At 43.4% G+C, this 26,981-nt stretch overlaps 1 protein-coding gene and 1 long non-coding RNA gene across 4 annotated transcripts in view; one reads left to right on the top strand and one right to left on the bottom strand.

The window, feature by feature from the left end:
* The window catches only part of Slc1a2 (solute carrier family 1 member 2), a 132,984-nt gene that overhangs the window by 16,468 nt on the left and 89,535 nt on the right, over positions 1–26,981 (bottom strand). For all 3 annotated transcript variants that reach the window (XM_052723612.1, XM_052723615.1, XM_052723613.1), the window contains 4 exons: positions 25,911–26,037; positions 18,552–18,785; positions 12,719–12,913; positions 6,804–6,938 (listed from right to left, as the gene is read on the bottom strand). In XM_052723612.1, coding sequence (XP_052579572.1) covers positions 6,804–6,938; positions 12,719–12,913; positions 18,552–18,785; positions 25,911–26,037 — 691 coding nt within the window. The remainder of the gene's footprint in view (positions 1–6,803; positions 6,939–12,718; positions 12,914–18,551; positions 18,786–25,910; positions 26,038–26,981) is intronic.
* LOC128100866 (uncharacterized) lies at positions 6,945–12,090 on the top strand. The gene is made up of 2 exons (XR_008214973.1): positions 6,945–9,812; positions 11,885–12,090. It is a non-coding gene; the product is annotated as an uncharacterized LOC128100866 (long non-coding RNA).

Below are 26,981 nucleotides of genomic sequence, written 5' to 3'. Positions count from 1 at the left end.
TCTTGGCCTCTCGGGAAAGTCTGTCTTTCATGTTGACCTCAGTAGTAGAGAAAGAAAGTGGGGAGAAAAGGAAGGAGGAAGGAGGAAAAGAAGGGAGGAGGAGGGAGAAGAGGGGAGGGAGAGAAAGAAAAGAGGGCAAAAGAATGGAAGATAAAAAACAAAAGGAATAGATTGTTGATGCTGCCTCTGGGAGTCTGTCTGCCAGGAGGGCAGGAAAGCAACGGAGATGGGAACAGAATCTTGCATTTAATGAATTCACTCTAAATGGCACAGCTCTTCTTCCTGGGCTGGCAGGAACCAAAAACAAGAGGGGGCGGAACAGTCCATCACACCAATCACTGGGTCTGGCTCATTTGAAGAAAAATAATTGCCAAGGTACTCTGGCTCTTTTTTCTCTTGGTCCAAGTCCTCTGGCAGGGAGATGTGAGACTGTCTAAAGGTCTGAGTTCTCACAGAGAGTCCTGGATCACTCAGCTGTTCTGGGCCTTTGTAATGTGTTGAATCCTAAGAAATGATCATTGCTGTAGGTGTAAAAGAACCAAATGCCGGAAGAACTTCACCAAGTAGAAACAAAGCGTAACGTGGGCTCTCAGAGGACAGGGTGCTGAGGGACTGTCTTGAGGGGCTCTGTGTGGCAGCAACGGGTCACATAGGGTTCCTGACCTGGGGCAGGCTGGCATTGGAGGGCTGGAGTCCTTTGGGACTCAGGAAGGAAGGACACTCACCTGTTGGTTAAGATGTGACTGGATGTGATTGGATTTCACCCTGGGGTGCATTCCTGCTCTAACAGGCCGGTCATCTAGCTTTTCCTGTACAGCTCCCTCATTTGTCAGTCAGAACAATACCCACCAGAGAGGAAGATAATAACTGCCGACATGCCATCTGAGAGGCTCTCCCCAAAATCCTTTGCATACGAAAGGCTGAGATGGCACGAAATAAGTGCCATTCTATCAGCTGCTCATGGTATTGCTACTATTACTCATGTGATGAGTTCACTTCCTCTTTAATTCCCCCACCAGATGCGTACTCCTCATTTTGCACCTGTTGGGATCTCTTGAGCACACCACATCTGGTTGTTGTTTAGAAACAATCTTTACTAGAGCTTTTTGAATACTGAGACCATGATTTATAGTTTCTATGGAGGAATTGGCTCCAGGACCTCCCACGGATACCCAAATCCACAGATGCCCAAGCCCCTTACACCAAATGTCCTAACACTTGCTTATAACCTACAGGCATCTCCCTACATGCACTAAGCCACCTCTAGATCACTCACAATGCCCAGTACAGTAGGAATGCTACATAGCATCTGTGCTGTTTTGTTTGGGAAGACTCATAAAACAAAAAAAAAAAATCTGTACATGATCAGTTCAGATGCAATTCTTTAAAAAGTGGTTTCTAGCTACACTTGAAGTCTGAGAACATAGAAACCAGAGAGAGCTGTGGGCATTCAGTGTGGCCTGGGGTATGGCGGGAGAGTTGGGAAGTAGGTAGGAGCAGGAGGAAGAACAGAATGGATTGTTCATTTGGATTAGAAGCAGATGAGCTTAAGAGAAAGAAGGGATTGTTCGCTGTTTAGCAACAACATCTGGCAGGATTCGCACAAAGAAAAGGGAGGATTCGGGCATCATCCAAGAGGAGGAGGGAGTCACAGAAATCCAAACTGCAAAGGGTAGACAAGAAGCTGGGGAAGACTCAGAGAAGAACAAGACGATTTGGCAAGACAGGATGGTTGAAAATGGCCATCAAGGCAGGGGCAATCAGGAGAGGTGCGGGACACCAAAGAGTTGTTTTTCCTAAGGAAAGAGATTCTCGGTATTAAAGCTTTCTTTAGTGTTTAATGCTGACACAGGCTCAGCAGTTATGAGCCTGCACTGCTCATGCAAAGGCCCTGTGTTTTAGTCTCAGTGCCCGTATGAGGTAGCTCACAGTTCCAGCTCCAGGAGTTCTGAAATCCTCTGCAGGCCCAGCAAAACACACTCACATGCATATGCTTACACACAAGCATATACACATAGAGAAAAACAAAGCAAATCTCTTCTTAGAATGTAATTCCTATGTGGATATGTCAACTGTGATCACAGGGGTGAGAGAACACTGAGATTCAGCGGCAGGTGGAAGAGACTTTCCATTTTCATTTTCTTATTCTCCTTAGCTTTGGCGACATATCGAAAAGAGTCTTGCTGTGCAGAGCTTTACGTTCACCCAGCCCCTGGGTCTGTGACTACCTTGCCTTGAGTCAGAGACCCACTGGTTGGGAGGGGCGGCCTTGCTGGAACGTGGATCACATTCTACATCGAAGCTGACATAGATTAGAGATAAGGTAAAACAGAAATGAGGGAAAATCTGTGTGCATGAAGAATGAGAGCCAAAGACTGACATAAACACGACTTTCTAGACTCTTTAAAGAGATGGTGGATGTAGAAGATGATTTTCTTTTCCATCAGGAATGGAGTGGAAGTTAAGTAAGTTTTATATGTAGTAGTAGTAGCATTAGCAGTAGCATGTGTGTGTCTCGTGTGTGTGTGTGTGTGTGTGTGTGTGTGTGTGTGTGTGTGTGTGTATGTTTAAAACATACACACATGTCTTAAATAAGGATCAGAAAATGCATCTTCTCAGGCCTAGAATACCCAAGAAACATCCAAGATGTCTGTATTTGAATGACAGTTTGGTCATTCAACATCTACCAAATAGGATAAATTACATCTCTCGGTTACCTCAACTACAGGGATCATTAGATTACTTATAATTTGCTGTAACTTTTAAATGCTAAGTGATCAGAACAATGTCTAACACTTAATACACTGACAATGTAATTTCATTAAATGGGTGCATAAACTGTCAATGGTCACTCAACATAGAATGCTTAGACACCCACAGTCAGGAAGATAACTGTCAATGGTCACTCAACATAGAGTGTGTAGACACCCATAGTCAGGAAGATCCTGGCTGAGGAGAAACTCCCTCCCTATTCTAACTCATTTTCCCAGAAGTGAGATCCCAGGGCCCCATCATCAGCACCACCTGAGAACTTGGTATACATGTCAGTTCTTGGACTCCATCCTACACCTCCTGAATCCTCATCAGATTGGTTGCAGACTTGGTTTGAGGACCAAAACTCTGCTCCCTCCAGAAAAGGATATTAACACATGGAGTGTCCCACAGGATGGGGATTATTTTAGGTATCCTTTTTAGATGTGTTAGTCACACCTACCCTTACTTAGCAAATCTGAGTCCAGAAAAGATCTCCCTAATAGAGTGTCATATGAGGAGTGGACCACATATTGGTGTTGGTGTCACTGTATGTGGCTTTTCCTTTCTGGCTCTCACTGGGCCCAGTAATTGATTTTAGTATTGGGTCTCAGTTTTTCCTACATCTTCCCTCCTTACCATCCTCCCATACTTTCTTACAAATATCTCAGTTTTGATACAAAAGGTTTCTTGGGCCCAGGAGATGATTCAAGTATTAACTAGGCCTGCCTTTTTCATACTTCAAGACTTGGGCATTTTGAAATGCTCTAGAACCTTGGTTTTCACCATGACATTTACAGAGCAGCTAACCTTGCCACAGACAAGCATTGAGGGCTTAGTGGGCTATAATAAGGCTGGATTGGCTCCAGCAATTGGCAAACACCGTGACACATTAAATGTCACTGGAGGCTCTGTTCCGTTTTAAATTGAAAAATTGCTAGCAGTATAAAAATCTTCCAGACTTTGCTTACAGCAGAAAACCACTGACCACCGTCTCTTTCTTTCTGCTCTTCCTCCATCAACTACTTTTCTAAAGACCAGACAGCCTCCTCTTGCACCCTATCTCAACCCAGCCTCCAGCCCCCAGCCCTACCTACACACCAGGGAGTAACATCCCAAACCTTGGAGCTTAGCAAGCTTAGGCACTTGTTTCCAGAATGTTCTCTGGTAGGAAAGAATGTGGCATCCGTACTTATTGAAAACAGATCTAACCCGACTCTGATGCACATCTTCCCAAGATTCTCCACACTTCCTTCTTCTTTCCTTCTTGACTACATGACCTCAGCCCTTCTGAGATCAGAGCCTTAGAACTAGAAAAAAAAAACTTCCCATTGATGCATTTGTATTCTTCTTTCCCATTCCAGCTCCGGAGAGGTTTGTTTGTTTGTTTGTTGCATGATTTCATCAAGAAAATTAATCTAGATGGAGCGTCATTTTTGTTGGTGGTCAGCCAACTCCTTCCTGCCGGTGCACTGCAGACATACAGTTAGGACACCATATCCTCCCACACAAGTGTGAGCATGTGAGCACTTGCATGGGGTGATCAGAGAGGATCCAGCCCTCCTATTCCATTTGCTACCATTTAGGTCAGACACAGGCAGGGTCTTGAATATTTCATGAAGTGACTCTCATCCAACCCGGCTTGAGAGCAGGAGACCGCCAAGAACTCCGGGGCTCACAATGGCAGACTTGCTGGGGCTAGAGAACTTGGAATTTTAGGAGTAGCTAAGGCTCTGATCCTACTTCATTGTCCTACTTCATTTGGTTACTGGTTATAGTTTAATCATAGGAAGGGAAAAAAAAGAAAGCGCAAACAAAAGGTTCTTGGCTGTTAGTACATAGACTCAAGAATGTCTCTGTCCATTTGTAGTACTATAATAAAAAAACACTTGAGACTGGGCAATTTATAAAGAACAGAAATTGATTTTACTTAGAGTTATTCAGGCTGGGAAGTGTTAGACTAAGGCACCAGAATCTGGTGTGGCCAAGCTCCTGTGTCATTATATATGAGGAGGTCACAGGACAAAGCCAGAGGAAGAAGGGACTGAAGTCATCACTGTACGGTGACACCAGTGCCACTCTTCCTGGAGCAAGCAGTTCTTAAAGTCCCACCTCTTAATTCTGTCCAAATCAACGTGAAATTTCAATGCAGGTTAACTGGCGCACTATAACAAGTGCTGTCAGAGATGGAAACTGTTACACTGTCCAGCACTCAATCACTTAACAGTAAGAGTGGACATGATACATTGGTATGATTTTCAAAGAAGAGCAGTGTCCTCAAGGCCCTTAGAGAGACTCTATTCCAATCTCCCTGTTTAGGGGTGATCTAGCCAGGGTTGTTCACACTTATAAATGGGCTATTAATCTTCTACACTAGTAAAATGTTCTTCACTGGGAAATGCAGCAGCCAAATGCACATGGTCAGATTCAAGTCTCCCTACGTGGCCTCCAAGGGTGTTCATCTTACCTCACCTCCCATCACTTAAAAGTCTCCACGTTGTTTGTAGCCCCCAGTGCCTTTGCACAGATGGTTTTGATAGGGATGTCCTGTTTCTCCTCTGAGTAAGTATCTTGCGCTTCTTATCAGTTATGACTGCGCATAGCTACTCCTGCCTTCTGAAACTTGAATCTGACTGTGAACAAGAATGTGAAAGGGCTCCAGAACCAGGCAAGCCTAGGCTCAAATCTCTGTGCATTCCTGAGTCCAAGCCTCAGACTTCTGACCTACAATATGGCAATGGTAAGAGCAAACTTTCAGGACTGTGATAGCCTATTACAGGAGCTGACATGTAGTGCGTACCCAAACTCAGCAACCACTTCTGCCGTTTTCTCATAGCCTCCCATTTTGCCCTTCCATCTTAGACTGACACATATAACACATCATTGTGCTTTTAACTGTATGTTACCATAAATTATGTTTATACCTGCAATTTATGTACGTTAAAAAGTACCCACGTATTTAAGCAAATAGTTCAACCAGTTGTGACAAATATAAACACCTGTGAATATGGGACATTTCTATCATTCCTCAAAGGGAACCACTGATCATTTTTCACAGCTATGGCTTGTAGTGTCTTCCCCTAGAGTTTCATGAAAATGCAACTATACAGTGCACATTCTTTTATATCTGACCCCACTCACTCAGTAGAGTGTTTTGTGATTCTTTGCATATATCGTTAGCTGAATCATTACTGCTACATTTTCTTTTTGATACAGGGTCTCACATAGCCCAGGCTAGCCCTAAACTCACTATGTAGCCAAGGATGATCTTGAATTCCTGATCATCCAGCTGCACTTGCTCAGTGCTGGGATTGCAGCCATGGACGGAGCTGCCTGGCTTATGCGGTGATGGGAACGGAAGCTAGGCATACACTCTACCAACTGAGTTGTAGCCCAAACTCCTTTCAATACTGCTGTGGGATGTTCTGTATGGCAAATGTGTTGCTAATTAGTCAATAAATAAAACACTGATTGGCCATTGACTAGGCAGGAAGTGTAGGCGGGACAAGGAGGAGAATAAAGCTGGGAAGTGGAAGGCTGAGTCAGAGAGACACTGCCAGCCACCACGATGAAAAACAGCATGTGAAGATGCCGGTAAGCCATGAGCCACGTGGCAAGGTATAGATTAATGGAGATGGATTAATTTAAGCTGTAAGAACAGTTAGCAAAAAACCTGCCACGGCCATACAGTTTGTAGCCAATATAAGTGTCTGTGTTTACTTGGTCGGGTCTGAGCAGCTGTGGGACTGGCAGGTGAGAGAGATTTATCCTGACTGTGGGCCAGGCAGGAAAACTTAAGCTACACAATGCTATATTTTATTCTTGTATTATGATCTATCTGATCCCTCCACTAGACTATGAGGCCCTCAAATTGCTTTTTAACTCTTTGGTTCTCCTGAGTAGACACAGTAACTTTTATAGGAGAGGGAGAGGGAGGACACATGGAATTACCAAGGGAGACTGGCTAATGTCATATTGCAATCTTGTCATCTGTCTACTCCTGGAAGGCAGCATTCACAATCCCCAGAAGAACCCAGCCCACAGGCACTTACAGGAGCCAGTCCACCGCCACCAGCAGACTAATATCCTCCGTCGGCAGGCCCACCGCTGTTAGGATGAGGAGCATGGTAACCAGCCCGGCACTGGGAATACTGGCTGCACCAATGCTTGCCAGAGTGGCTGTAAGGCTGCAAGGACAGAGAAGCCAGGTCACGGGAAGAGAAAGAGTCTTGGCAAACATCTTTTGCAGTCTTAGAGATAGGAAAAAAAAACCTTCCAATTTTCCTACAGTCATTAAAAATCTCTTCCTTTCTTTCTCTTTGGAATAAAGAAATGTGAAATATTTTACTAATATCCAGGAACTGAGCTCAACAATAATGGAGGCTTATAAATTCATGGATTGTAGTCGTATCCCCATAGTGATACCCAAATAGCCTAATGTACACAGTACTAAGGCACTTGAAGTTCTAAAAATAGGCATGGAAATATTAAAGATAAAGAAATAAATCACCCTCACCTATGTATATGCCTCCACACGTCTGTGAGTGCCACAGTTCTTTGGACTATGTGGTAAGAGTCTAAGGAGATCATTGCCAACGTTAACATTAGAACTGATGATATAAAATGTCCAGAACTAACTGAGTGGACATCAGGGGAAGCAATAGACATATTCCAGGAGACATTCAGTTTCACTTGCCTGGACACTTCTCCCAAGGCTGGAAAACACATTATTCAGAAAGAGGGTGCCACGTAATGATAATGGAATAAAAGAGAGTTTCTCATGCACGAAACTCATCAACGTTTCAAGAAACATCAGGAGCATACCTGGCACCATTTTGAACTCTCCCCAAAGTTCAAAGATTAATCTTGGGTCCAAGTATCCTGTCTACATACCAGAGGGTTCCTGAGGCTTACCAACTGGCAGTGACTTTGTGATCTTTGTAACTGTCATTTTATAGAATGGATCATTTCTTTTTTCTTCTTAATTGCATCTGTGTGTGTGTGTGTGTGTGTGTGTGTGTGTGTGTGTGTGTGTGTGTATGCCATGTACATGTTAGTGCATATGTGTAGAGGTCAGAGGACTTTCTTAGATGTCATCTTCAGGTACAGCATCCACTTCCTTTGAGGCAAGGTTTCTCATTGGCTTAGAGCTCACCAGCTAGCCACTGTGTCCCAAGTATCTGCCTGTCTTCCACTCTCCAGTATTAGGATTAAACACACTTGCCACCATGCCTGGCATTTTTGTGGGGGTTTTGGGATCAAACTCAGGTCCCTGTGTTTATCAAGCAAGCCATCTCCTCAGACCTACAGCTGTCACTTCTAAATAGAATGTTGCTTCTTAAAATAGTGCTCCCCAGTGTGATTTTGTGAGTGCTAAAAATATGGGGGCTACTTGCTTTGTAGTTAAAACATTAGAATGTTTCTAGAGCAGGTACTCAGGCACCAAATTCCAGGCTCTCAGAAGCTTTTAACAAAGTCAGACCATCAGTGTGACCCAGCCTAGAATCCCAAGACCTGTAATTGAGAGGGCCCTGAGGGAAAGGAAAGCCTCTGGAGCTCCAGCGGGTTGGCATATTTGTTTCAGTTTGTCACCCTTTTCGGGTATTATTACAGACGCCTGCCTAGGTGTGATCTACAGAACATGTCTGTGACCTTCCTTGTCACATCAGCATGGAGCTGGTGTTGGGTTCCGGAGAACTCCATGACTGAATCCATTTGAGACAGCAGATAGTGTGCAGCAACTTTTTGTTTTTAACTTAAACAATCTAGGTTCAAATCCTAGCTCTATCACTTATCAAGCACATGACTTTGGGCAACAGCATCTCTTTGTACCTTGACTTCCTCGTCCATGCAAAGGAGTAATGAGGGTGTCTCTTTCATGAGGTAGTCAACAGCTTTTAGGGACCAGTAAGTGTAAAGGCACTTAAGAGAGGTTGGGCATATTACAACCCCCTAGCCAAATAAACTGCCATTCTTATCAAGAACTCAGTGACAAGGTGAACAGTTTTGGGAGTGAAACTTCCCTAGAGCCCCAGACAGCTAGGACTCCTCAGACCTTCCCCCAATAAGGACAGAACAGAAGGGAAGAGGGGATTCCCATGTTCCAGTCATCCTTAGCCTTGGCTGTTTGATTTACAGCATCGGTTGCTTTGGCATGAGTCACTCTTACAATCACCATGGCCATTTCAATCTGACTAGCTTTTGGTTCTGTGAGGCAAAATCCTGTATGTACAAAAATTCTTGTTGAGAGTCAAATCTTAACAGTAATTTTGCCCTCCTACAGTGTTGTCTAGAGAATTCTCAGCCTGCCCCTGGCCCCTTGACCTGTTCTGCTTTCTCTAGTATTCCACTCCCCTGGCTGGCTTCTCCAGAGTCAAGTTCCTGGAAGCTCTGCCAAGTTCTATGTACACAACATCAAAGCAGAACCTCACAACAACTATGCAAGGTACACAGACATGTTCTTTCACCAGAAGACAAGCAGGGATTGGAAGTGTGGGCAACATAGGGTCACTCAGATTCAATGTGGTATTCTGGGATTTGAACACTCCTCTGCTTGATTCTGCTACATGCTGGCTCTTGATGACCCTGGGAGGTCTATGACTTAAGAAGTATACAGAAAGTTCTTGGTCATTGCTCTCCTACATGAGGGAGAAGAGAAGAGGAAGGACTTAGACATGGGCACATCATAAAGCTAGACTTGGCTATTTTCCCCCCAAATACGTTGCAGGCAGAGAACTGCACATGAGCCATGTGGGAGCCTGTGGAGGCAGACCTTCAGATGTCTACAATTAAGGAGGATTTGGCTAAACGTGCCCAGAGGCCAAGATTTAAACATACATGGCCAACCTTATCCTTTGCTTGGTGAAATTTCCCAACAGTAGCATTGTTAACATAAAATAAGTCCCAAGTAGATAAAATTATGTAATGCCAGTAAAATCCCAACTTAGTCACTGCTCTAATTTTAACAGCATAGGATGCTCTGGAGGGTAAGCCTGGTTGCTGTCAAGCCCAAGAATGAAAGAACATGACGCCATCATTGCTTGGCCAAAGGCTTCATTAAGGTAAGAAGCCCTTTCACCTAAGAGTTTTTAAGCATGGAAGTTGGAAGTCTCATGTGATATCTGTTAGGACAAGATTCTTGTTTGATACTCTGATCTGAAATAAGCTTCCCATTGTGATTAATTTGTGGTACTCACTGTGTCCCAGCCACTTTTTCACCTACTAATATAGGACTACTGTTTTATCTTATTGAATGTCATTACTAGTAACAATTTCAATAGCTCCCATCTATTGATATGTGATATGTGCCATGTGAGATGCTCTCAACCACCCTGATTCTGTGATTGCTGCCTTCATGGTATAGATGAGGAGATGGGAGGTTCCACTCTAGCATATACAACACAAGGTGTTTGTAAAGGTCAGATAAATCAACACACAAAAGCAGCCTAATAGTATCTATCCAATTATAGCAGAGGCAGTGTGACCCACATTTAGGTGGCCTGGGTTCAAATCCTACTTCAGCACTTATAGATATGAGCTTGGGCAAGTTTTCTTTTTTTTCTCCATGCTTTATTCTCACCAGCTCATATATACAGACCCCATTCCCAGTTTTTAAAGCCACTTCAAAGGTCACAAATTAAGATCTGTAGTAAACAGAAGAATACATCCAAATTTGGGAACTTGAATTTTAACCATCCTCTGGATGGCTAGAGTCTCTGAGCCTCAGGTTCCTCATCTGCCAGATGAGATGGCGACACAAAGCATTTATATTTCCAAATCGAATGTTAAACCTGGTAAGGTTTTCTTTTCTTTGTTTTTCTTACTTAGTTGTTCAGTCAAGCTTTGATGTGTATGGAATGTTCATTAAAATCTTCTGGAATGACTCTAAGGAAATGGAAGGAACTGGTAACCCAACAAAAATAACTCTGAGCTGCCTAAAAGGCTCCCAGATAGACAAATGAGGCAAGGCTCTGAGGTTCTTCTGGGGTGTCAACTCATAAAACACTGAGAATTTCAATTTCCAGTGCCTGAGTATGACCTTTCAATAACTTCAACACATGGAGAAATCAGACACAAATGACCCCCCCTCTTCTCTTCTCTTACTACTGGCACTTAAAGTAATCCTAAGACCACCAAAGGCCTCCTAGAGAATGAGCGATAGGCCAAACAGACGCCAGCTGTCACCAGAATTTCTAAAGTAGAGAAGGACCTTATTGACAAAAGTTAGAAGGGAAGAAAGGCCACTGTATGAGTCAGGACACAAAGGGTATGGCCTCTTCTCCATGTGCAATAGAGACAAGACCAACAAAACTAGTCTTCCAACAGCTTCCTTTGCGTTCAATCCAGAAAGGAAAGGGGTGGAGAATGGAAGGAGTTGCCTAAGGGGTCAACATGTGACTCCTGCCTACAGCATCCACACCCTGAAAGTTAGATTTCATATAAACACCCTTAGCCTCATATTACTGTTCCAGTGAAATGGAGACAAAAGCCATCCTTCCTTTTCAGATTGCTGGGAATGTCTGAGGTGAGATATGAAGAATGCCACCTCAGGGGCACCACAAGACTGGAGCTGTTCTCATTGCAGAAGATGAAAGTTATTTCCACATCAATCTAATCTTTCCACAGAATGAATCAGTGGGGCTGTGGTTGTTACACTTCTTTGGATTTTCTTTTGCCTGCAAATACATTGATTACACAGAATGCCATCCACCTGTTGCTTGTATTACCAATCTCATAGAAACTGAGACAGAAAGGGAATGTAATTCACAGCATCCCAAAGTAATAACTTTAACTGTCTTAAAGGGACAGGCAGTGGTGGTAGGTGACAAGGCCAGGTATGGGCGGTGAGGAGCAGGGGCGACCAGTAAATGGAAAACACCTGTCTTCAAAGACACTAACATTCTAATTATTTTACAGCACATTGCAAAGCAAATAGCAAGGCTCAGAGTTGGCTTCAGCCCACCAACTGCCGATTCACAGTCCCCAATTCTGAATACCTTCCTCATTTGTAGATGAGGACATCAAGCCACTGTGAGTGGGAGTGGGACGTAAGTGGGACCAGGAGGTAGTTCATTGGCTTTTTGTTGTATTTTCTACTTTAACTAAAGCCAGAAACTGTCTTCTAACTTAACAGAAGCTCCCAGTTGGAGTCGAAGTGATTTCACGGTATCGTGTCAGCACACTGAACAGTTTGAAGAATGAAACTGTCAATGACTCTACCGACAAACGAGATCTGAGTTTATGGAGAAGCAGTGCATTTTAGATGACCTCTCAGGACAATGTTCTCAACGTTAAAACAGTAGTGAATACAGGTAGTAAATAAAAGCATTAGTGAAAGCACACTGTGTGATATTTATTTACAGTAAAATGTTCTGTGTCACACCGAGGAATCTACCATCATGCCTTGGAACATTGAAAAGAGCATGTTTTGAATATTAATTTTGCATGTTTGTGTGTACAAAATGGTATCTACCTGGGGATCAGAGGACAACCTAAAAGAATCGGTTGTCTCTTGCCATTATGTGGGGCCTGAGGATTGACGTCAGGTGGCAAGTGCCTTTATCCCCTGAGCTGGCTCACCTACCCAGAAGGGAACACATTTTAATGACAGAATAATTGGACCCTGATTAGTAAATGTCACCCCAGCCATAGCCGTGACAGCTCGTGACTAGTGGTATAGCCTTGGACAAGCTACTCTACTTCCAAGCCTGATTTTCCTTGTGTGTTGAATGAGCAAACAAATAACTGGTCAAATCTTATCTGGCTCTGACATGAGTGCACATGTGTAATATGCCACTAGCCTCTTCCCTTCCTGTCACATTCTTTTCCCTTTGAAGTTTGCCAGTACTTTCTTCACTGTGTCTCACTAGAGCTGAAACTCCAGCAGCTTCCATCAAGCGAAGTTAGTATGGAGGGAGAACGAGGAAGACGGATGTTTCTCCGTTTCTTCTGCATGCGCTTTGCTCACCTTACAGTCACAATCTGCCCTCCATCCAGGATGACACCATTCATTTGGGCTATGAAGATGGCGGCCACGGCTTCGTAAAGGGCTGTACCGTCCATGTTAATGGTTGCTCCAACCGGAAGGACGAACCTGGTCACACGCTTATCAATTCCTAGATTGTCTTCCAAGCAACGGAAGGTGACAGGCAAAGTTCCAGCACTGGAGGCAGGGGAGAGAGAGAGAGAGAGAGAGAGAGAGAGAGAGAGAGAGAGAGAGAGAGAGAGAGAGAGAGAGAGAGAGAGATTCTGCTTTAGAGGCAGGACAAAGCACAAACCAGAATGACATTGCAAATTTTTTGTTCTTTTTCTAGTCAGTGTGACATGCAAAAAAAAATAGCAACTAGAAACATTTTTTTAAAATGAGTTGGGAGTTTAAATTCAATCTTACTAAGCTGCTGATAAGCAACAAAATATTTAGTTGGTCCTGGTTTCTCAGAGCTACTCAGTGCCTGCCAAGTCCTCTATCCCTCAGTCCCTGTTTCCATCTTAGGATAAATCTTGAAGCACATCTGATTGTGCATAGGAATTGGGCTGCAGAAGAATTATGTCAGAAAGCAATCAGCTGTCAACAGCAAAACAAAATGAGGAATTTTTGAATGACCCAAAATTTCATACCAGAAATACTGTTCCAACAAAATGACTGCCTGGACAGCATGGAGCCCCTGGGACCTGTCCTGAGTTGGGCTTACTAATTTGGAGAACGCTGGACAAACATGTTGTGCACCCTTCATCACGAACCCAAGCTTTGAACAGTCCACCAGGGAACTTGACATGCAGTCAAACTCCCAGAGACATGGCCACCAGCCAGTCCTCAGTCTCCACAATGACAGGGCAGGAAATCATGGGATGTGTCACTAAAGGCGGTGAGGAGTGACTTCACTCTCAATCCTCCTAGGCTTGGGCTGGTGATCCAATCACATGACCCACCCTTAGAGGCTACAATATTTGGCATGCTTCAGCATCTTCTAAAATAGAACACCTAAGGGAACAAGATTCCTCAAGGCCAGAATATTACATCCTTTTAGACAGTAGTGCGAAGGAGATTGGGTGGATTTGTTCAGAGTTTAAATAATGTTGAAGTCAAGCAAAAGAGCCAAACAGCATGGGATTGTTTGTAGTTTGTCTTGCTTAGATTACTTTTGTCCTGTTTAAGTGAACTGGAAAATTTCCAGCACAGGCAGCATTTGGAGGTACTTTCAAGCCTTAGTCAGAATTACCTCTTCATACTAGTTACAACTGAGTCTTCAACAAGACCAGACAAGTTCACAAAGGTCTCAGTTTCTCAGTGGGAGAAAAGGTCAGCTCAGAGATGTGCTGATTCCAGGACCTACTCCGGACCATTAAATCTGAAAGCTACATATAAAATAAGAGACACTCAAGTCCACAGCTTAAGCTGATCCAGGAGTCATCTTACCAGACAGAACATCCTTTGTGATTACAGGTCAGGGCTCTGTAATGCTTCCTGTTGGTCTTAGGGTAAAGAGAAGTCAATTAATTGGGCCAGGGCTGTATGCATCTCATTTACAAAAGCCTTATAAGCCCAAGTAAGAAGTGAGGCTTTGTTCTCATTTGCATGCAGGAAATACCATGTTCCTGGCTTGCCGCTTCAGCTGTTTTAATTAGAAGTTGGTGTCCTCTTATTCCTCTTACCCCTTCTCCCCATTTCCTGGGACTGTTTCAGGGGGTTTCCTAGATACCATAACTGATCCAAAATGACTACTCAGTCATTTTTGATGGCTGGGATTCTCAGTCATATGGCTCAAAGCATACTTCTGGGACCACTAAAATATATTAATGTTACTTGTTATATCTATTGTTTTCCAAAATGTCATCAAAAGGTCTTCGGACAGAGAGACTGGGGGAATGGTTTGTGAAGCATGAAAACAGTCCCTATTCTTCTACTGAGCAGGTTTTATATTTATGTCCTCCAAATCCACATACAGTCAACTAATCCAAACTAGGATGTGAGAATTTAGCGACTTCCTTGCTGACAGACTGACTCTCTACCATTGCCTTTTAGCTCCCATCTGAGAGGTCCTAGGATGATGCTAACAATAATGTCCAATACTTGAGATTCTTCCTCTGATGAATGGCATGCACTGAAGCCAGAGATCTGGGACACATTCCTCTCTGCTACCAGCCTTAGTAGCCATCGAGAAGATTCAGTTAGCCACCCTCAGTGTTGCTATGGTTGTTGTGGTGGCCCTCCTTGGGGTGGTTTGGAACCTTTGGGATGTAAGGCTTAAGTGAATAGAGGCCAGTTGGGTGGACTTGGAGGTTTTCAGCCTTGGCTCTGCTTCTGGCCCCATCTCTGCTTTCTGATTGGCACCACAAGAAGCCAACGTCATGAGCTCCCGCTGTCTGAACGGACCCGCTCCAGTTTCCATCTCTTACCTGCCACAAGGGACTGTGTCCCCTCGGACCCTGAGCCGACAGAAACCTTCCTTCCTGCCTTAGGCTCTCTCTGGTGGGTGTTTTGCTGTAGCACTGTGAAAAGTGACTAGCCAGGTCCTCCGTCAACACAATGAGGCAGAGCGGCACTTAGGGGGTTGTTCCTGGGCGCTGGATTTTTTCCCCTTCTGCCCATTATGGCAAAGAAACCATGACTCAATTCTTGGAATGTGAGTCTTGCCCGTTGCCTTTTAAGAAGGGGAAACTCCACATCCAGGCAAAAGCCACATTTTAAGTGAAAATTAAAACCACGTTTTTCTCCCTATAGTACAGAGTAAGGGGCAGAGGAATGGGTCTAACATTTGAGGCTTTATTTAGATAACTCAAGCATTTGAGTTTGATTTTTTTTTTTTTTTTTTGGTTTGGTTTTTCGAGACAGGGTTTCTCTGTGTAGCTTTGCGCCTTTCCTAGAACTCACTTGGTAGCCCAGGCTGGCCTCGAACTCATAGAGATCCACCTGGCTCTGCCTCCCGAGTGCTGGGATTAAAGGCATGCGCCACCACCGCCCGGCGAGTTTGATTTAAATGCCAGAATATACAACTCATATCTCTTTAGGATTTGTCTTGTCTTTTAGAATTATAAGGATAATGGTCTGACTATTAAAAAGGAAAAAATTATTTTTAAAAATAACTTAAAGACAAATTCACAAGAGTATTAGAAAAATGTAATGCATTATGCTATAATTGTGCATAGAAAAAATAATTTAGCAAAACTGAATTTCTAAATAAAAAGGAGTATTTACAGCTTTGAATGTATACAAATAAAAAATTCCAGTGTCAAACATCATTATTTATTTTCAAGACAGATGTCTAGTAGGGAGGCTTCTTATCTGTACCATGTGATGTAAGAGTTAATAATTCATATGCATAAAGTGAGCTTGAAAACCATCCAGGAAAGGATGAATACCCACAAAGAAAAACGAGCTGGCTCACACATGACTCAAGAGGCAAGGAATGGGGAGGAAAAGGCAATAAGGAATAAAAAGATGTTTTCTCTCATCTATAATCAAATACATGCACATTTGCTGAGTGGTTTCCCCACCAATAAGATTGGAATACATCAAAGCAACACAGAATTGGAATCCCCAGCTCTAGTGAGTGGGTGGGGAAAGAGACTCCCTCAAACACAGTTGGTGGGAACATTAAATTCTGGACTTTCTGAAATGCTAACTGGTGATGATGCATTTCAAAAACTACCAGTGCGTACTCCTTGACTCAGCAAGTCCAGGTCTAGAATGTATCCTGAGGGGATCATCAGAGAGTCTGGCAGAGATGATTGTCAGCGCTCTGTTTAATGGGCATGCTTTAGATTTACATGGAGTGCAATAGAGTACGGTATATTAGTATTTCATTTTATTTTAAGTGTGTGAGTGCTTTGTCGACACGTATGTATGTACATGCCTGGTACCTAGGGAAGCAAAAGAGGGTGTTATAACAGGAGTTACAGGTGGCTGTGAGCTGCCATGTGGGTGCTAGGAACCAAACCCAGGTCCTTTGTAAGAGCAGCCAGCATTCTTAACTGCTAGACCATCTCTTCAGCCTTTTATATCCTGTATACTATAATGAAGTTCACAAAAATAGTAGCGAAGATCTATATTAATAGATAAGATTTTCGTGATCTCTTGACCCATGGAAAAAAATAGAAGTTCCTAGAGTAGCATATATACATAGTTTTTTTTTTTAAAGGAAGATTTATAAGTATAAGGATTAACTACAGGGTTATCACATACTGTCATTAGCTGAAGAAATTCTTAGTCTGGTGAGGTTCATTGTCCTCCTCAAAATTTTATCCTCTGTCTGAACTTGGTTGCTATTTAGGCATACCATATTTATGATCAGATAACAAAAATAAAAATAAATAAGGTTGGCTTTTTTGAGGAGGAAACGGCTACTTTTTCTCTGAAGAGAAGCGTTTTCATGGGTACAGACATTTATCTACAGAGAACTAAAGCATAAGGAAGTAACAGGGAAAGTTTGAAGTGTTTCCCTTCATCTCGGGAAACAGGATGCCGAATCTGGCCCCCAGTATTGTCCATGATTCAGTCTTTTCTGAAAGCTCCTATTCTATTCCTATTGAATTCCCGCTGGCTTGCAATATGCAAATATAATTTGGCTTCCCATGCAGCTGTTGGGTTGCTTGAGGTGACTTTGTCTGCCTAAACAGGGGCCTTGGAACCTCCAGCCATGCTGTGCCACTCAGTGGGCACCTGCCTAGCAGGACATGGTGGTCACAGGCTCAGCAGCTGGACCCGGTAGCCTTCCAATGTGGGTTTTGGCATTTGCTGGGCTCTGAGTTGCCTGATTCTTGATCTCAGGCTCAGTTTTTGACGCAAAGACAGATATCAGAAGTAAAACATCAGTCTGAAAGAGAAAAACTCTTCAGTCTTTGAAATTATACAGTTCTAGATTTTTTTTTGCTTGTTTTTGTTTGTGTTTTGGCTAACTTTTGTCCAAGATTATATTCAAAACATGATTTTTTTGTTGTTGTTGCCGATATTCGAGGTCCTATTTGATTTCCTAGGCAATGGAAATAGATAATGAAGCAGGAGCTGCCTTTCTATCAAGGTCATACCATTTAAGCTGGATTTGAGGAGGGAAAGTTAGGGAAGAATTGTATACTAAGAGGTTTATACTAAAGTCAAAGAATTAGCTGGTTTCTGCTTGTTGGGGAAAACACATCACCATTTACCCTGTGAGAGTTGTTTCTCCTGGTGCCGGCGAGACAGAGCTCCAGTTTGCAGAGGACCTGGGTTCAGTTCTCAGCAAACAACTGCTTACAACTCTCTCTGCCGGCCTTTGAGGGCACCAGGCATGTATGGAGAGCCCATACATATGCAGTCACTCACACATATACATAATAAAAAATGGACACACCTTTTCCAAAATAAGTTGATTCTCCCACTTTTGAAAAATTATTGGGGAAAACCTCAGTAGAGTTTTGTTTTGTTTTTTAAATAGTAAATAGTAATTTTCCAAATTACAGGTGGTATGTTAAGTGAACGACATCATGCTACAATCTCTGAATGATATTGAAGGCTACATTACATTAGTGCTTCAGGTAACACGTTAGGCAGTTAGGCATGCAGGCTTACACCATGCAACCCCCTAAACATTTAATATGAGGTTATGGTTGTAGTCCAGCTGCTGACCAGCCACAAGGGTAACCAGAAAGGAGCTTCAGCATTGCCCAGGACAAGCCAAAAGCTCCAAGTGTTTACCTTCTGGAAAATATTTTCATATGATATGCAAGGTGTTCTCACTGACTTCAGGGAAGGTTTGGGAAAACGGGAAGTGTCAAATAGAGCGAAAGAACCAACATGGAGAAAGGTGGCTTCTCCTGCCCTCTACCTGGAAGCTGTTCCTAGGGCAGTGATCCAGGCTTGGAAAATACCAGCAAAAAAGGAGAACGGGTTTTTTCTGGTCACTACAAAGTAAATCAAGGGGAGAAAGATGCCCCCGTGGATGATGAGGCCCACGATCACCGTGATCATGTACATCCCCAGTTGCCTAGCAACCACTTCTAAGTCCTTGATGGCAATGATCTTCCCACAGATCAGGCAGGCGATACCCAGCGGGGAGTACCTGAAAAACACAAAAGAAAACAATAACATGGAAGAGATCATTAAGCAAGCAATTCAGGACCTAAATCCCACCTGGGAACTGCACCTGGAGGAAAACCCTTTCTCGTTTTATTTATTTATTTATTCTACTACACACACACACACACACACACACACACACACACACACACACACACACACAGAGTGTTTTGCTGAGAATGAGAATGAGCACAAGATTCAATTGAATTGACCGGCTTAACTGTTTTATGGATGTAGTGACGCATGTTCTGATGATTTAAGTTCAAAGGCAAACTTTATTGCTAAGGTGAGTTTTAGGAATGAAGGGGGCATGTCTTGTCATCTTTTAACGAGATAAGTTAACACTGAGTTAAAGACTGAGAGAGATGCATTGTGTCTCTGGAATCTTGTTCGACGCCCTTGTTCTTCAATTCCTTCCTAGAATTTGGGGTCGAACTGAGGAACTTTCTGGAAATGTATAAATTGTGATTTGTAAATGTCCATTTTTTAAAAAAAAAATCTTGGATGTTAGGAAATATATTTAAAATGATGAAGAGAGCAGGAAAAAGACAGGGAAGGAGTAAGAGAGAGGGGGCTACCAGAATAAAAGCAACTGAGCCAAGGAGTGCATTTAGAGAGATGTGGTTGGGCGACTTTTAAGCCTGAAAGGGCTCCTCCCCACATAATAGCAATAACGCTGGCATGGTTCATTGTGTTTCAAGCACTACAGCAGGACCTGCGCACTCAGGGCCTCACTTAACCTGACCACAGCCCTAAAAGCTGCCTGTCAGTATTATCGCTCCGTAATTAAGGAAACCGTCCTTTGGGAAAGTTCAATCACGAGTCCAAACCCACAAAGCCAGAAGGAGAACCATCCTCACTTTGTGAAAGCCCAGAGGTGGGGGTTTTTCTCACCAAGCCAAACAGCTGCCTTTTAGTGCACTTTCCCAGTTCCTTGTAGGTAAGCATACAACTGCCATATACCAATTTATCCCACATTGACATTTGTATGCTGTCATTATCTTATAGAGGGCTTGGAAACTGTTCTGTTCCTATTCGTGGGAAAACGCTCTCATCTTGACTTAGTTTTTGCTTGTCTGGGACCATTCTTTACCATAATTAATTATTATAATAATAATTAGTAGTAGTATTTAATAGAGGTGTTACTGGGCATGAATTTGTTCACATTCTGATGGGGTCTGACTAAAATAAGATATATGTAGGAAGATTTATACCTCATTAACAATTATAGACGTATTTTTGAGAATGACAAAGAAGAAAATAAAATTCCCAGATAGGGATCCCAACAGCGGAGGTCAGGAAAGAAAGGACTGCTAAGCAGACTCTCTCTCGCTTCCTTCCTTCCTTCCTTCATTGGTTCCTTCCTTCCTTCCTTCCGTCCCTCCTTCTAGCAATCAGGCCTGCCCCTGGTCCTTTCCTAAGTTAAAGAAAGGCTGTGGAGAGCAGATGAGAGTCCTTAAATGCAGAAAACATTGATTTTGTCCAACCTTTCACTGACTACAGGACCTCATTGGGTGACATGGTCTCATTTTTCCGATGTGGGCATCAGGGTTAGAAGGGCTGACTCCAGCACCACCAGGTAGCTGGGAAGCTCAAGCTTGAATGTGTATTGTCTACACTGCTGAAGTCCCTCCCCCACCCTTCCCGATTTGATTCCTTACTCTTGGAAAAACTTCACGACAGCTTCTGTTTGCACAAACCTAGGCACCAAGGCCTCTCCTGGTCCATGCATTTTTTTTTATCCAAGTCTGAGCTAATGAGGCTTTCTAAAGCCTCTCACAGGCTACCCAACAGCAGATGGTCTTGCAAGCAAACCTTGTTCAGAAAGAGCCACTTTATGTGGCATTAGTGTGGCTCTGCTCTTCCCGGGGAAACCTGATCCTCACTTGCTTTCCCCTGGGGTACAGGATGGCCATGGCTGAGGACAGCTCTCTAAGCATTAATAGGAGTGTGAAACAAACCTTCTGTCATGTCTTTTAACCCTCATGTTTCTTCCCATTTGATATTCTTCTAGTGTGCCCATAATCACAACACCTCATAAATCAGCTATGGAGTCCCAGGGGCCAGTACTTTGTCATTGAGACTGTAAATAACTGAAAAAAAAATGCTTTCCTATAAAGCCCTGAAGGGTTTATCTTCATAAACCAAGAGGTCAATTCTTTTCCTAACACCAATCACCCTTTAAAGCTGTCCAGAGAAACATAGATATGAGCCATTTAGGATGCTATTCAATTTTCTTTCATCCCCCTCCTCCTCTCCTCAGGTCAAGTAATTTGTAGACAGAGGAAACATGTTTTCAAGGCACTTTGCCAAGGAAGATCAGCTACAAAGTTCCCCAGGGGCAGTACATTTGAGCCAGTCAGATGGACGAGAGAGAGGCAAGGCTTACCTTGGGAGCACCCATCAGGTGGGGTTTGGGCAGTGGGGTAAGCACCAGCTCCCATTGTAGATAGAGAATATTAACCAGATGCCACAAGGTTGTAGATAGAGAATATTAACCAAATGCCACAAGGTGAGCCATTAAGAGTTGGGGAATGTGGATTAGCCCCTGCTACTCCAAACACTTGCCCACCCCTAATTGGATAAGTATTAATGGGATATAAGAGAGCCTTTGCCCTTGGATTTAGGGCCGTTACTTCCCCACACCTGGCTTGAACCGTATTCTTGGGTTTCCATATCAATGAATGAACTCATTGGAGATGAGATTCCATGGAAAAGGGGAAAGTGCCCAAAGTCCAAGGTTACCACTCAAACTCCTGAGATGAAACCAACAAGGCCATACATAATTAAGTGCAAACAGAGGCTTAAGGCTCCACCCAACAGTTCTGAAGTCAAGTGACGCCCAGTAATTATTGGGTCCATTTCCAATTCAGGACACAGTCCCTGGGACAGAAGTAGGGAGTGTTTCCATGCAGCCCACAGGTGGGTTATATTCTCAGCTCTGTGTCCTGCTTACAAGGTCACTATCCCGGCAAGCTCCCTGTCACAAATCAATGAAATCCAACCCATCAGTGGCCCACGGAGCCCTGGAGGCTCTGACTCCCGACTGCCTGTCCACCTTCACTCCTTCCACCATTTTAACCATTCTCACTCCAGTGGCTGCAGATCTTTGTTCTGATCCTCAAAAGCCTTCCCCTCCCTGCTTCCCCTCCTCAGAGTCCTCCTCTGGGTTTCCACTGCCAGGCCTGTACCATGCCTCGTTCCCACACAGCTCACCCTGGCCACTCGGGCCTCCTTCCTTCACTCTTCCCCACAGCCCACTTCTGTTGTCTGTATCACCAACTGAATTCCTGTTTGTTTCATCTTGTCTGTCTTCCCTTCCCTCCTTTCACGAGAATGTGAGGCCCACGAAGGCCGGAACCCTCTGTGGTACTCATCATTATATCACATCCTTGTCAGTTTAGAAAGGATTACTTATTGAAAGAACAAATGGATTGAAAAAAAAATCTTTGCTTTACCAACCTTTCACAGGATCCCCCCCCTCCATCTTTACTCTATTTGTCTCCTTCCTTTAAAACACTGTTTCAACAAAGAACCCCACCGAGTCAGTTTAGCAAGCATCCCCATCTTCAGTGTGCAGCTCTCCATCTCTGATCTACCACCCTCCAAGTGGTATCTGGCCAATCTGGCCTGACTTCAACAAGAATCCTGCTAGGTCCTTAGCAGAATCCCTCTGACTCTTGATGTGCCCCTACTCCATTGGTTATAAATTCCCACCTTCCCAGTATGGTTAGGATCTGAGCCCAGCCCCTCTCCATCACTGTAAAAGCACATTGCTGTGGTCCCTATCCTCTATCAGGCAGCCCTGCAGAAAGCCCTCCTTCCCAGCTTAAACAAACACCATTGAATGCTTCTTCCTTTAGTAGTACAGAGGGCGGAGGACCAATAGTCAAGCACTAGAAACAAAGGAAGGGCAGATACCTCTTTTTCTAATAGAAGGAGACTATGGGAAGTTTCGCTTCCTATTCAAGTTTTTCAGGGTTTGGAAAAACATTTTAAATTTTTTTCAAAAAATGAGGTTATGGAACTTGCAATAAAAACCATGGGGTTTTCAGACTTCTTGAAGGATTAATATACACAGAAATGCAGGAGATAAGGGTTGGATTGATGGTGAGAATGGTCACAACAGAATAACCACAGGCCTAGTCACAGAAATGCTGTGGTCCTTTTGAGCACAGAACAGTTTCAGTGACTGGGGTCACCATTTCACCTAATTCTCAAAGCAACTTCGTGACACGGTTTTTACAATTATTTTCTTTTACCAATCAGAATATTAGGATTTAAATGGTTCTAACTTGCTTAAAGTCACATAGCTTGTAGCCAGAAGCTCCTAAATTTCATCTACTTCAAACTCGAAAAGAAACTGAGTTAGAGACTGTGGGGCAATTCAGCTTTGCGACACTAGGCAACTTAACAAACTTTTGCTAGGTGTTATCATCTGGAAAAAGTATCTATTTTGTTAGGTATTGTTTGAATGAAAAAGTGTGAACATGGAAAGTTAACAGATTAATACTAAGCATATTGAAAAAAACTGGTAAATCTCAAATATGACTTAATGATAATAATTTCTTTAATAAATGAGTTAATTTAATAATATAATTGAACTTGAACACATGACAAGATAAAAATCATTCCAATTTACATTTTAATGATCATAATTTTTAAGCCAGACAGGGAGGTGCATACCAGTATTCAGAGGGAGGTTCAAGTCAAAATTTTCCTTGGCTATACAGCAAGTTTTAGCTAGCTTCAGCTGCAAGAGATTGTATCTCAAAATAATTTAAAAAAAATGAAACTAACATTGCAAATTATATTATTTTCACAATGCTAGATTTTGCTTTTTACTATTTGTACTACTACATAAAGTATTTGATTGTACTGGCTGGTTTTGTGTGTCAACTTGACACAAGCTAGAGTCATCAGAGAGGAAAGAGCCTCAGCTGAGGAAATGCCTCCATGAGGTCCAGCTGTAAGACATTTTCTCAATTAGTGATCAATGAGGGAGGGCTCAGCCCATGGTGGATGGTGCTGTCCCTGGGTGGGTGGTCCTGGGTTCTATAAGAAGGTGGGCTGAGCAAGTCATGGGAAGCAAGCCAGTAAGAAGCTCCCCACCCTGGGATCTGCATCAGCTCCTGCTTCTGGGATCCTGCCCTGTTTGAGTTCTTGTCCTGACTTCCTTCAGTGATGAACAGTGATGCTGAGGTGTAAGCCTAGTAAACCCTTTCCTTCCCAACTTGCTCTTTGGTCATGATGTTTCGTTGTAGCCACAGAAACCCTAAGACAGTGATGATTTCTGCTTTGAGGGGTCAGCTAGCAGTGCTAGTCTATGTTACCCTGAACCCTCCCACAGGCTTTGTGTTATCAAATGGTGATGTTGATGAGGCATCTATAGAATGATAGGAATGGACCTCTTATCATAAACACCTGTCTGCCTTCCTGTACGAGGTAGTAGAAGCCCGTAAGGAACCTTCTGCAGGCCTGACTTACAGCCCTCTTTAAACTCAGGGACAAAGTGCTAAACCTTTAGGGGTGAAGGTTTTGCCAAGTGGGGAACTTCCTAGTCCCCATCCCCTGTTCCAATGCTTCATCAGCTTTCCTTGAAGAACCTCACTTCCTCCAAGGACTCTGTGGAAATGACAGGGGTGTGAAGGAAGGAAGACATGTAACTCATACCAACAGTGTCTTTACTGCAGGGATGGGCACATTGCTGGAAATTCTAGGCAGCAAGGACACGAACTACTATTCAAGCAAGAGGCTGGTGCTGCTTTATGTGTCGTTACCCACCAAGCCAGCAGAAGACTCAGCTGGACCTAAAGGACACAGTATTCCCAAGCTAGCTTGAGTCTTACACAAAATAAATACTCAAACATTTAGCATCACCTGAGGAGCTGAAAACCCAGCACCATTACTGACGGGAACACTGTATTTTACCAGCATCCCTTTATCCCTTTCTATTTTAAAAGTTCAATGAGGTGATGAGGTAAACGTGCCAGAACTAATATTTTGGTTATCTTATTGAACTAAACCTCAAAGCCTCCGGTTGGCCTCTCATTCCTGAAGTTTTAATGAGAACCAACCACAAACACATCACTGTATTGGTTCTGTGGAGGTAATGCAAACTTCTTTTCATTCTCGTCTTGTGGGACATTATTATCCTGTTGATTTTCCTTTTCTTCATTTTATGTTATTTTCTTAGACATTTCAATGAACTGAATATATTGCCTCCCCCCATTTAAATGTTTAAATCCTAATACTGGGCATGTAGAAGTGGGGCCTTTAGAGGCAACTAGACGATACCCTAAGAAATGAGACTGGTGTCTACTGAAGTTTGAACAGTTCCATCCCCCAAATTCCTCATGTTGAGTCATAACCTCAGAACAGAGGTTTAGGAGATGTACCACGTGGAGGAGAGCCCTCTTAAAGGAGTTAGTGTTTTAATAGAAGAGCCTTGGTGAAGCCTGTTCATCCCTCCCACCATGTGAGGGCACACATAAAGAATCATCTACAAGGATCAGCCCATCACCAGATACCAAATATGCTAATGACTGATTCTGTACTTCCTAGTCTCCCTACCTGTGGTTTAAAAAAGAAAATTCCTTTGTAATTTTACACAGCCTGTGGTATGCTGTTATAGCAGCAGAAACAGACTGAAACAATGCTCTAGGAAAGAGACGTGGGATGCTCTTTCCCTCCCCCCCCCCCGAGTTGTTTCTTTCACAACTCAGATGAATGTGTTAGAAGTTGACCACACAGACACCTTGATTTGAGACTTCCCATTTTCTGAACTGGGAGAAATATCTGGGATGCACAAGTCACTTAGTATATAGCACTTTGTTATAGCAGCCTGAGCTGGGATGAACATGTAAAACAATAAAACCCATTCTCAAATCAAAGGACAAATAGAGTGGTGACACATCAGATTTGGCCCAATGACCACCACTGTGGGAGGAAAGGGAAGCCAGAGAGATAGGAAGAGAATTTCCACCCCTTTCCCCTCCCGTTCTGGTCCACACCCACTCTTTTCATACTGGGAGGACTCCACTGTCCTCTGGGGACCCCCAGGCTTGCTTTGGCACCATTCCGATGATGTCAGACTAAGTGGGCTTACCACATGATCATGATCACTAGCTTCATTACGATCTCATTCAGGATGTTGAAGAACTCCACCATCAGCTTGGCCTGCTCGCCCATCTTCCCCATGGCAATACCGAAAGCGATGAAGAACCCTATCAGACCTGTGGACGAGGAACATTACTCAGGACAAGTGACCAAGTGAGTGTGTGCTCCTTTTCCCTCATTCTTCAGCGTGACTGAGGTACTGGACCAATTCTGCTTGCCAGCCACCCACGAATAAATTAGGAATTAGAAGAAAGAAACCGTTACATTCCACACTAAAAGCCACACCCCCATCCTTTATTACTGCTTTTCTTGACATTTCTCACGTGTGCAGTCTAAACTCTAAGCAGTTCAGGTGTGAATTCCTTGAAGAAAATGAATTCAGTTTCATTCCAAAATGAAAGGTCCTGCCTGCTCTTCCTCCTCACTTAGCAAATCATGTGTGAACAGCTCCCATTACCACACAGATTAGCAGAGAGGAACCTGGCGGGACTCAGGGATGGTCACGCAAACTTTGCAGCCACTATTGGAGCAGCAGAGACCATCTAGTCCATAAAGCCCTTGCTGGAGAAATGTCTAGACCCTTCTGGTGTTGTCCTGAGATAACACACGGCGGGTACATGTCATCCTGGGACTCCCCTCCAGCTACACAGCAAACGTGGAATCGAGAAGATAAGGAAACAGGAAACAACAAGAAATCCAAACTAGCTAGGAAACCCCAACTAATCACCCTTCTAAAACCCAACTTGTCATGCTCTCTTTTATTAATCTTTTTCAGGATAATAAAGCCAGAGAGTAGAATTAGTTGTTAGATTTTGCCAATACCTATCTTCTCAGCCATCTTCTCTCTTTCCTTGACATCCTAGTTCAATCACACATCAGCCTCCAGGGTCAATCCTAACCCAAGGCAGGAAGGATTTGAGGAGCTCACTCTCCACCCTCTTGATGGCAGCTTTGTTTCACTACATCCTGAAGCAAATCCAACACTCAACCCCAGGCCTTCTGCCTCATCACCTGTCTAAGGAACTGGTGACCTGTCCTAGTTCTTTAGTTCCTCAAAGAC

This window comes from Peromyscus californicus, unplaced genomic scaffold (assembly GCF_007827085.1).
Source record: "Peromyscus californicus insignis strain IS unplaced genomic scaffold, ASM782708v3 Scaffold_7__1_contigs__length_154581171, whole genome shotgun sequence".
Classification (NCBI taxonomy): domain Eukaryota; kingdom Metazoa; phylum Chordata; class Mammalia; order Rodentia; family Cricetidae; genus Peromyscus; species Peromyscus californicus.
This window is presented reverse-complemented; position numbering and strand designations above follow the sequence as displayed.